Source organism: Zootermopsis nevadensis, unplaced genomic scaffold, assembly GCF_977971745.1.
Source record: "Zootermopsis nevadensis isolate Lab colony 2312 unplaced genomic scaffold, Znev_1.0 Znev_ptg000309l, whole genome shotgun sequence".
In the NCBI taxonomy this organism is placed as follows: Eukaryota; Metazoa; Arthropoda; class Insecta; order Blattodea; family Termopsidae; genus Zootermopsis; species Zootermopsis nevadensis.
Window position 1 is genome coordinate 11,662 of NW_028259434.1, and position 11,639 is coordinate 23,300.

Sequence of the window (11,639 nt, forward strand, 5' to 3'; positions counted from 1 at the left end):
ATTACTCTGGTACATTGCAGCCAAAATACAAATTAACGCAGTTCACTTTAGGATGGCAGGAGCATGTGGGTAAGTGTAGATTAGTACTGAGGGAACGCGATAAGACCGGAAAGTTTGGATCGTGGTTACTCAGCTGCATGGAGGGAGGAACAGTCAGGCAAAATTTACCGCAGTGAGGAGATGGTCAGATTCCTGGTTCCCAAAAAAAGAGGAGGCATAATATTGTTTGTTTAAAGTGGTGCTAAAGAGAATATTTTATATTATGTTTCAGTGAACTACAGCACAGTTTACATTTACAACAAACTCATATATGATGGGTACCTGATGTAAAGTTTATGTAATCACAAATATATTTTGTATTCCTGATAACAACCACAATACTTCATGTGGACAAGAAGGAAGAAGGGCTTTAATTACGTTTCAGGTGCTTATAAGTTTACAAACTGTGGAGTGGTATTTCAGGCAGCATTTTGTTCGGCAGTGCCGTGTAGTGTTCGCGGTTGGGCATGTACCTCAGGGGTATTGTCGGTAGATGACAGGAGAGTTCGTCAGGGTGCGCACATAATGATCATTGAATATCCCTCGTGCTCCGGCGGTTGCGGGATGTGTTCGCTGTTTTTCAGACGTTGCCGTCCCTGCGCGCTAGAAAATGGCGCAGCTCCTCTGCTGGTATTGTTTACTTCGGACGGCGTGATGGTAGGATGCATGGCCAGTCGAGTGCAGCTTTACTCTCATATATTGCCAGGGCTTGTAAGTTTATTTGAACTGATGTTTGTCATCTTTCTCCTGTGTGAAGTACGTAAAGTGGGAAATATTTTGGTTGCACGAAAGGCCGGATTAGTTGCCAGTAGGTTATTAATGTGGTGTAGAGTGCCTTCGTAGTAAGAATTAATACTGGTCTCTCAATGCGGATGTTTATTTCTGTACATGGTTTTGTTTCAGGTAGGCGTGAATGCAAGCATATGGGATACTTCAGCCGTTACGCAGTTTCGAGTCCATCATTACTACGGAGGTAGCGACACTTTGCTCCGGTAGCTGACATGACCACTGTGCATGATGGACACAATTCATCAGTCGATGCGGTTGGGATGACCCACAGAATCGTGGTGGCAGCCTCTGTTTTTGTGGCTTGCATGTGGAAATTCAGTAGCTGTTGATTTAAATTTGTGCAAGAGCTTATCGCAGTGAAGAAGCTAGAAGTAAGCAGCTAGGGTTACAGGTTGTAATGTTGGTTATGTGGCCACCACACCACACCACACCACACCACAGTTGCCCACTTTTGATTCCTAGTGACCAAGTATGGGGTGTTCGTAGCATGCCTCACAATGCCACAAGGAAGACCTCAGGCCCTCGTGCGATTACCTTGCTTTCCGAGGAGGTGTACTGTTATAGATTTAGTGGGAGTGCCTAGTCTGTCTCAAAGAGGAGTTTGAGATCAGGGGATGTGCTGAGTAGCAACTTTCATGTGAACTGTAGCTGTAGTGTGTGTTTACTGGCATCAACGAAGACATGGAGGACCAATTTGTCTGAATATCAGTGTTTCAGAAGATCAGTTGTGTGCGTGATGGGGAAGCAGCTTTTTTGGAGTTGGGGACGTGAAGAACCAGACAGAACGAAGCACCTGGAATGTTTGTTACTTGGATAAGGAATTGCATTATTCAGGTATGTTAGAGAGTAGAGTTTGTTTGCATTCCATAGATCCTTCTTAGGACTAAACCATGGGATGCAGAGCAAGTCATTTCATACAATAAACATAAACTTCAGGACTTCATTCAATATACATTAACCTCAGTACTTTGGACACAATTACAAGAACGTGTTTCACATATGAATGTACATAACCTTCAGATTTTGCAATTCAAGTATGAAAGCTAATTTTAGTGCAGGCTTGAATACATTTATATCTTAATTTAGAGTTTTAATTGTTGGTGGAAGATTATTAAATAACTTGATACGCGTATAGTACGTTCCTTTTTGACGTTTATAGGGTTAGCATAGACTATACAAAAATTATATGCTTGTAGTTAATTTTTATTTCAGTGTTGTTGAGATTTGTCAAACTCGTTTTTTACGTACAAAATAAAAGTCTAGGTGTCCATGAAACCCAAAGTTTCTGGAAATAAATATGACATGCGCCCTGATGTGGAGAAAATGTGTTTAGAGTATTACAGTAATTGCAGTACGTGAAAGTTACTGTAACTAAAACATTTGACTTCCCTTACCATTGAATCTGGCTTGCGTTGTCACTCGTTATAACTTGAAACTGTTGCTTGTGTTTTCTAGGTCGTGGAGACAGCATCTAGTGCTCTGAAGTCAAGCACGACGGATCCGTTCTACCGTCGTCAGTGCTGGGAAATAATTTGCTGTTTCTTGGTGGCATCCCTGAATTTTAATGATGATGAGAATAGAGCGCAGCAGCTTTTCTTCTGTCCAAGGTATATAAGAGCAGTTGGAGGCAGAAGAATATTGTCAAACTAACCTCATTCTTGATATCAATAAAGTGTACAAAACAAAAGATGTTTTTCCAGCCTGATGGTACTAACATGACATAACAGATTGTTAATCACTGGCTTTTCTTCGCAGAATTGTAAGCGAATCCCAAGGCAGTCTATGAGGCACTGATATAGATTTTTCTCTGAGCACCCAGAGCTCATTATTTACTGGTACAGTGAGCCCGTTAGAGGCTGTATCACAATTAGTTTGTGTTTAGTATCCTGCCAGTACCAGGAGGCTTCTACAAGTAATGTATTTCTTTGTCATATCATAAACCCAGATTTCCCATTTGCTCTGTGCCTCTTACATCAGTTGCTGATTTAGGAAGCAGCTACTGCATTGGCCACTGCTGTGACCATTGAACATTAGGATGTGAGTGTAATTATCTGTACTCATTGTGATTCGCTGTTGCAGTTTTGATGATCCACATGTGGAGATCTCCGCAGTCCATGGGATTCCGTTCAGATTGCAGGACAAGCAAGCCAGAGCCACTCACCAGATGGCAGTCACAGGTAAGTTCATCCATTTGAGTAAATTGTTTAATAAAATTCTTTTCTGAATTACAATGCCATTATTGAAGGAAGAAGACCTTTTGTCCTGAAAAGTAGTAAATGTTTTTAATGAAATGAAGAACTTGTCTATTTCTTCTATTGACACTACAAAGAAACAATGAAGAACGTGATTTTTCTTTGCCAGTTTAAGGAACCACATTTTGAGGCTGACCTCCACATAGTTCTATAATTGAGAATGCATGGAGTTTACCTCCATGCTCCCACTGCCTCATGGCATTGCGCTTAGTCACAAGGATAACTTCAGCTGATATAGCGAACCATTAAATGTTTAAAAATCATAATCGGTGTTGGTTTTCTGTAAGTCCAAGTGGTGTTAGAACCCAAAGACCACTGTGAGAACCTGAAATCTCTCTTAAAACCACATTTAGTATGTGAACTGGTTGAAAGCGTCTGCTTCATATCTGGAAAAAGCAGTAAGGCCTGTTGTGTATGTTGGTAGGAGTGTTTGTTGCTGCAGCCATGAAAGAGTTACGACGGTGTTCCTTGTTTGTCACTGCACAATGGTGGCGATATCACAGGAAGCTGGTGAGTTCAGTTTTATAAATTTAGATTGTTCAACATTGAAACAATTTATATTACTGTTGGTGAAGTTTCCACCTTTGCTTCCAGAAGGCATTATAAAGTGGCATTACTGATGGTGATATGGAAAATAAATCTAATTGCCCCTTGTCGGTTGAATTCACCTTAGTAGTAGAAGTGCTACAGATGTTGGCTGTGTTGTAGAGGCTTGCCATTTCTTAATCTTTCATTTACGTCCTTTCTCCATGACATCAAAACAGGCGAACCTGAAGGGCATGGACCGACTGGTGTTTACAGACTCCCTCGCTGTCATAATGGGGCACGAGGAGAGGGAGCCGTGTAAGCCAGGACACCTGGCACTTGTTCTTTTCTTGGAGACAGCGATCAACATCCTCGGCTCCAAACCGACGGCAAGCGAACTGTTCGTTAAATATCCACTGAATCAGTGGCAACGGAAGTTGCGTGGGTCTGACGTGACGTGTGTGAGTTGTAGAGTTTGTAGTTGCAGTATTATGACGTGTGGAATAATGGCCCACTTGGCGAATGTTTTAAATTTGTTGGGGGGGAGGAAAGAAAGGCTCCAGTATGAATCTGTAAGCGAGGGAGTTCAGAATTTGTCAGGTCGCTGGTCGTGACCCGTATTTAAAGTTAACTTGTGAATGAGTTTGTAATGAACTTGACAGAATTTGTCTTCTGAAAATGGAAGGTGCTTGTTCATTGGCTAAGGTGGGAGTGTTAACTGCTTGGTGAAGTAAAACTGTGTGTTCTTAGAAGAGTGTGATGTCTTGATTTCTTGAATGTGAATTTATTTTCTCTTTCTAGGAGTAGCAGATTACGAGAAACAGAATGATCCTTCAGATTCTACTGAGCACCACGTGACCTGCGTACTGCTAGCCAGAGAAGCGTTGAAGTACGTGCGGCAACAGTTGGCAGACCGACTTCATGTCAGAAGATTAAACCTGCTGGGACAAAGAAGGAACCTCATATCCGCAAGAGACTGATATCGGTCTGAACCAGGCATTCGTTGTGTGAGTACATGAGCATTAGAATGTATTTGATGCGGTTGTCGTGTGAGAGAGATGAGTCTGTCCAATTTTATTAGGTACTTTAGATGTTGTGACTTAAAGCGTGAGATTTGATATGTTGAAAGACGTAAATGTGGTGAGGGATTGGCATTATTGCAGTATCTGTGGTATGCTAGAGGCATTCATGATTCTCTAGTGAATATATTGTTTATAGGACACCAAAATTGGAGGTTAGGTGTAGCTTGTAGACGAGGGTGGTGACTATTTGTGATAAGGTTTTGTTACACGTGAGATGTGTGCAGTGCTGAGGAGCCTTTAATGTGGTCTGTTTACTAATTAATAAGTGAGCATTTGCCAGTGTAAGTAATTTAGTTTTGTGCACAGTTAGCGGAGCTGCCGGGATATTTTCTGTGCTTTTGGTTAATTTTGAGAGTTTGCTGTGTTGAGCAAGGGGATCGGTTACAAAACTTGTAAGTTTGTGGTGTGGTGTTCGTTATGAATTTGGATTTGCTTGCAAAAATGGAGATGACTGTCAGAGGTTCCATTTATTTGAGACTTAACCATATGTTGAGAGTTGTCAGGTGTCAGTCTCATGGACATGTGATGAGGCTCAGTATTACTTCTGGTATATTTCGTGGTTGGTGGTGGGGTAAGGGGATTTGCATTAGGATTGAGGAGTGGTGTGGTTGGTTGGACCCAAGTATAGAAAGGCAGTGCCACTTATGTGGGTCACAATGTACCAGTGCTGGTGTTTGTCAGGATTGTTATTTTATGTCTGTAAAATGGTTGTGAAGAGTTCTTGGCTTAGGAAAGACTAATTTGTTAGTGTTGTCAGTCAGATTGTTTATAGGAAGAATGTAGAGATTGTGTTTTTGTGTGTGTGAGAGAGAGACAGGCTGAAGTTATTGACAATTTAGTTTGGTTAAAGATTGTTGACCTGGAAATGAAATGATATATGATGTCTGTTTGGTGTTCGTTGACCACCTTGGCTGCTCCCTCATAAATATATTTTTACATAACCCCTCCTTCCTCTCATCTTGGGCTCCCATATCGCACCCACGAAAACCCTCAGTTATTTTTTAGAGGGCAGAAATCAGGAAGGAAATGCATACAATACGAAACCCGTGTCTCCCCTCCATTCATTTCTAGAACTTATTACTACTGTAAGAATCTGTGCTGAAATGGAAGGGAGAGGACTTTAAGTGGTACAGCTCTTTTGCAGGATGTTTGTTAAAATATTAGAGTGTTTGAGCTGTCTGCGAGTGAAGATTCCTTTGCGTATGATTCTTGGAGGTAGAACGTAGCTTTATTTGTTGCACGTTTTATTGATCTTGTTATTGGGTAGTGAATCAACATACGATCATGATGTTGAAGGGGTCCCGGGATCTTAATAAACATTGTGACCACAATCAGAAATTCTCGTGTAGACATGCTGGCAATTCAGTAATCAGCGTGCACTAAAACTCATCTCGTAAAACTGTTTATTGACGTAATGTCAGATACAAAATATTGTTTTGTAGAATTGCTTTCTTTATTTTGTTGTGTTTCTACTTGTTAAAGTTGTTACATTGAGAGTGCTGCTGCTGGTGTCATGGAGAGATGTTTCCTCAAAGTAAGAAATTTTTGGTGGCTCTCCTTTACTTAGTGGGGAATCCCCACGTCCACAGTACAGAATGTCTAAGTATTTGCGACCGGGTTGGTGGCCCCAGCACCCTGCCAGTTTCTTTGGCACTTACAGTCATCCTTCCATCATGTTATGTGAATTGGGTGTGGAGCGAGGGAGAGAAGGCAGGCAGTTGTCTTCTGGCAAACTGCTGCTTCTGTAATTGCTGGAAATGTGACCATACGAGTAACCAAGACTTTGAATAAAAATCTGCCCCAAGATGTGGGCGTAGGTGTGCGGATTGTTTTAAAAAGGGTAGCAGAAAAATTGAACGTAGTTTAGCGTAATGAATGGCGCGTTGCTTTGGTTAACAAGGAAATGATCATTTGTTTACCGTAGCCGAAACAAATTATTTACGAACACACAGTCACGAAGGTCATATTGAACGGCTTTTCGCGTTTGCTTTACTTTATCGTTTTGTCGTCTGATTTGACTTCGTTTGTCCCCACCATCTTCCTACGTAATACGACCATAATTCGTTGCGTTGGATACATTACTGGGCGGGGGAAAAGGGTCCCTTTGTAATTTATGAAAGTGACATTTGACAACTTCCTGAAGCGTAGCCTAGAATGTTTGTACATTGGCCGACAGAATTCGTGTATTTCTACATTGATTTGAGGTCTTGTTCGTCCTCGTAATCGTTAAAAAACAACTCGGCTCAATTTGAATACTAAGCAAAGTGTTAAATCTAGCTACTACGTGTTTGTCCAGGAAGGCACTGATGTTTTGTAGTTGGTAATATTACCAGTTTGTTACGATTCTAGTGAGGCAGTCAGAAAGGAAAAGAATGAGCACGGAAGTTGCATATGGCAGATCAGATGTTTGGAAGAAGAAGATGGCAATAATGATGATGACAGTAATTGCAATAAACTTGTCTTACTTTTTTTTTCAGAATCGTCACCTTTACTCGGAACGCCTGATGTGATCTGGATATGCCATTCTGGTCGCTGTGGTATGACAGCAGATAGGTTGCGGTGTTTAAATATCAGTGTTGTAATGCAGTTTGGAATATGCAGGGTTCCTAATGACGTAGGATGTGGAAAGAGGCAACTCCATTCTGAATGAATCTGGTTTCATGTGGAAGTCACGGCCATTGCACTTTGGAATTTCCTGGAAACTCGGCTATGCTGTCAGAGGAATTTTGCACTTATCTTCATCCAAGATTGTTTCCTTCCACACAAGAGACTGAGCTACTGTCGCAGTTTAAAATATAAGGTGACATTTTCATTGATCTGTCTTTTACACGAACATTTGTCATTTCAGAGTTGGTGACCGTGAAATAATGACTTTCTGTACAGACTGGATGCAGCGGCTTGTCACCGTTTAGATTCAGCTGTAATGAGTATTGCCCAGGTAAATGTTAGGTGGAGGGAATATGTTGTTTGTGGCAATTCTTACTAATATAGAATATCACAAGTTCTTATCTTATAAAAGAATTATTAAGAAATCTGTGAAACCGCCCTCCACTCTCTCCATTTTAATTTTGATTAAACTGATCTTTGCCCGTGGACGTCGTGGTCTCCTACAATTGAACAAAGTTTGAGGTAAGGGATTCCTAATTATAAATATTGTTGTTCATCACATTTAATGTTTTCGTCTGCATTTGTGAACTCGTGTAAGAGAATTAAACTTTTTTAACACAATTTCAAGTAACATTAGATTGACTTCTGTTTGTTAACGGCAACATTTATAATAAAAGAATATTCCAGTAGGCAATTAACTTTTTACAATTTTAAATGAATTAAACGTGTTTCGTGGCCCAGAATCTTAATAAAAATACATGGATGCTAAGAAGTGGGGTTTGTATTCTGAACAATAATTCTAACGCTTTTCATCTCTTGATACATCGACATTATTAAAGCGTTTTAGGGAACTGAAAGAAATTGTATTCCGGATTTAGAAGAATAAATATTGAAGAATCTCCCTCTCATTATCTCCTACATCAGCAGATTAAATCCGGGGAATGATTGCTAGTATTGAGTGCAAAGTATTTATGGGTGCAAAACGTGGTCTTTAACTTTGAGGGAGGAACATAGACTGAGGGCCTCTGAGAACAGAGTGTCGAGGAAGATGTCTGGACCCAAAACGGGAGTGGGACAGATAAGAGAGAAAAATGCTTGACGAACTCCACACCCGATGTTGTTAGGGCGAGTTGAAAGTTTACAAGGCCTGAAGGGAACACCTCGGCGTAGGTGGGAAGATAACATTAAGACGAATCTTACGAAGATGGGTCTCAATGGAGTGAACTGGATGCAACTGACTCAGGATAGACCCCGGTGGCGGGCTTTTGTGAACACGATGATGTACCCGACAGACATTAAGGTGGCTCATAAATCCTTTGAAAGTGTGACAAAGTTCAAATACTTGGGAACAACAAAAACGATTCAAAATGTTGCTCACGACGAAGTTAGGAGGAGACTAAATTCTGGAAATGCTTGCTACTTCTCAGTTCAAAATATTTTGTCTTCCCGTCTGATTTCTAAGAACCTGAAGATTAAAATATACAAAACAATAATCTTGCCTGTTGTGTGGTATGGGTGCGAAACATGGTCTCTCACTCAGAGGGAGGAACACAGATTGCAGGTGTTTGAGAATCGGGTGTTTAGGAGGATATTTGGGCCTAGGAGAGAAGATGATGGGGCATGGAGAAAACTGCACAATGACGAGCTTAAAAATCTGTACTCCTCCCCCAATATTGTCAGGGTGATTAAGTCGAGAAGAATGAGATGGTCTGGGCATGTAGCGTGCATGGATGGGACAAGAGGTGTGCACCGGGAAGCCTGAGGGGGAGAGACCTCTGGGGAGACCTAGACGTAGATGGGAGGATAATCTCAGGCGGGATCTATGGGAGATAGGAGTTGAAGGAGACTGGATTTTGTTGGCCCAGGACAGGGTCCGGTGGAGGGCTTTGGTTAATTCGGTGATGAACCTTCGGGTTTGGTAAGCCATCTAGTTAGTTAATCAATCGGTCAACGACATGGCCAGCTTTCTTATTAATTATGATTGTCCCAGTTGGCGCTGCTCGCAACAGTTACCTTCGTTGCAACTAAAGGTACGACAGTTTATTTTACATCCATTGTCCTAGCACTGTGCGAGTTTATGTCAAGAACTTCTTTACAGTTCGTGTACTGATTAAGTTACAAGTTCACGCTGCAACCTGTAGCAACTAGATATCGTGTCAGTGTTAACTGATTTTCCGTTTATTCATGCAAGTGGAATGGGACATAATGGCCACCCGATATGTAGGACTGTTTGTAGTGGCAGCGTGCTGCAATGGAGTGCGATACTGACCGGGTTAATACGACCCACACAATCGTATGTCCCAGTGACGCATTAAACCACGGAAGACATTGTAAACAACCTTGACTTAATCACATTAACTTATAGATGCTTCTGGAGCGTGTGCCCATAAGAATAGCAGTAACTTGGGTGTGCTGTTTGAATGGATTTATCTGAAATGACATATGGGAATACCTCCCCCTACAAGCGTTGATGGGTACCTCATTCAGGCGTAAGCTCCCAGTCTATTTGCGCAAACGCAATTATGACAGAAACAATATCTGCTGTGAAAACCTCAAATCTTACAATATAGTTCTGGTTTGAGGGGGTAAGTAGAGGATTACATGACCTACCAAGCTAAGATGCTAGCCAAACCTCGACTGCTAACACTTAATTGTTCATCATGGAAAATAAATTACGATCCAAAAACTTAACTGCCAAAGTTTCAACTCCCCTGACCCCCATCCCGGAGTGGGATTTGGCCAACACTTTTGAAAAAGTCACGCTTTGCCACTGTGGGAATTCCTTTTCGAAATTTTTTGTTCAGAATATAACTTTTGGGCCAAGCTGGTGCGGCATTACTTTTCTCTCTTTAACTCCCTCTGCATTTATGACCTCCCCCCCCATCTGGACACATCACATCAACTGGATGCTGTATGGACGTAGAATACCACGCGGCAAACACATACGTACTGTGGCAAAGTCCGTCATAAATAAATATGAATCTGCCTTCAATGTGTGGATAATGGCAACCCATATCAACCATCAGACATACATGAATGTACAAAAGAAATGTATTTAATCTCGATCTTGTGTGTACATGGGATATACGGATATCCGCACGTAGGAACGTTGAAACTTCGATATCAGCAGACGTGCGTGATTACACCAAAAGCACTGATGATAATGTTTGGCATGTATTGCCTTACGTCAGTGGTCCCCAACCTTTTTTTCCTTTCTCTGGACAAATAAGATACGGACACCAAATAATACACAAAACAACACGACGTTTATTGATACAAGAAACCACGCAATCAAAAATACGTAATTTTATAAGTATAATTATTATTACTCAAGTGGGAAGTCAGTGTGATGTTTGGCACTGCATTTCAGCGGCCAGTTTTACAAATTTGGGAGAGTAGGATGATGTTGCTGCTCGCAATCGTCAAGATGGGCATTAGTACGTAGAGAACTGTGCTTTGATTTTATAATGTTCATGGTTGAACGGCCTTTATTATTCAGTATAACCTCTTTCCGTATCAACGCGGGCACCGCGTTGGGGACCACTGTTGTACATTATTTCGCCCTCACATCTTCATCAGTTATCAGAGTGATTATTCTCTTGTAACATTGATGTCACTGTTAGGTCAAGGTCATGACAAAGTCAAGACAAGATCGCCCCAATAGTTTGCCAGATAGAGGTCTTTAAAATTCTCAAGGTCATACGTATTTATGCCAAACGGCAAATACCTGATTGACCATACTCATGTCAAAATGAGGTCACGTATAGGTCAAGGAAGCCACGACAAATTCGGCCCAATAGTTTCGTAGATACTGGTCTTAAAAAATCTCAAGGTTATATCTTCTCACCAATATTTCTGCTAGCCAGCCACCCTAGGGCCACACCCTTTACCCCAGGGCCACTACCCCAGTCGCACCCCTTCCCAGGGCTATCACCTTCTTTGGGCCAACCCTCATGATCACCCCTACCCAAGATCGCCCCCCCGGGACCATCCCCTCAGGATCCCTGCAGCATCACCATATCCCAGGAACCACAGGATCCCCTAGGACCCCAGGATTCCCTGGACACTGCCCTCTAGGATCACGGCAGGATCCCCGAAGACAATCACCTCTAGGATCCCCTATAACCCCCTCCAGGATTCCTCGGATTTACCAGGACTCCCCATGACCATCCTAGTATTCCCCACAGATTTCCTAGGATCCCCACCAAGGATTCCCTACCCAGATCTAGCAGAATCTGCCACCAAACATTTCCAACAGAATTTCCCACGATCGCAACCCATGATTCCCAGGATATTCCCCTGGATTCACCACATAATATTACCCACGATCCTGCAGGATTCCCCA

The 11,639-nt window shown here is 41.9% G+C and overlaps 1 protein-coding gene across 11 annotated transcripts; it reads left to right on the forward strand.

Moving 5' to 3' along the window:
• The first annotated feature begins 626 nt into the window (after window positions 1-626).
• Window positions 627-8,193, forward strand: LOC147870366 (transformation/transcription domain-associated protein-like). Of its 11 annotated transcripts, none has more exons than XR_015533503.1 (8): window positions 627-750; window positions 943-1,199; window positions 1,538-1,662; window positions 2,284-2,435; window positions 2,908-3,005; window positions 3,505-3,590; window positions 3,845-4,310; window positions 4,407-4,505. XR_015533503.1 is itself a non-coding variant. In XM_087342305.1 (8 exons), the coding sequence occupies exons 3-8, from the start codon at window positions 1,627-1,629 to the stop codon at window positions 4,461-4,463; spliced, it is 645 nt and encodes a 214-aa protein (XP_087198431.1). In that variant the 5' UTR covers window positions 627-750; window positions 943-1,199; window positions 1,538-1,626; the 3' UTR covers window positions 4,464-8,193. The 11 variants fall into 11 exon arrangements, 10 of the variants coding, with proteins under 10 accessions (XP_087198431.1, XP_087198432.1, XP_087198433.1 ...); XM_087342305.1 differs by having other exon boundaries at window positions 3,845-4,066; window positions 4,413-8,193; XM_087342306.1 differs by having other exon boundaries at window positions 3,845-4,066; window positions 4,407-4,547.
• Window positions 8,194-11,639: the final 3,446 nt, after the last annotated feature.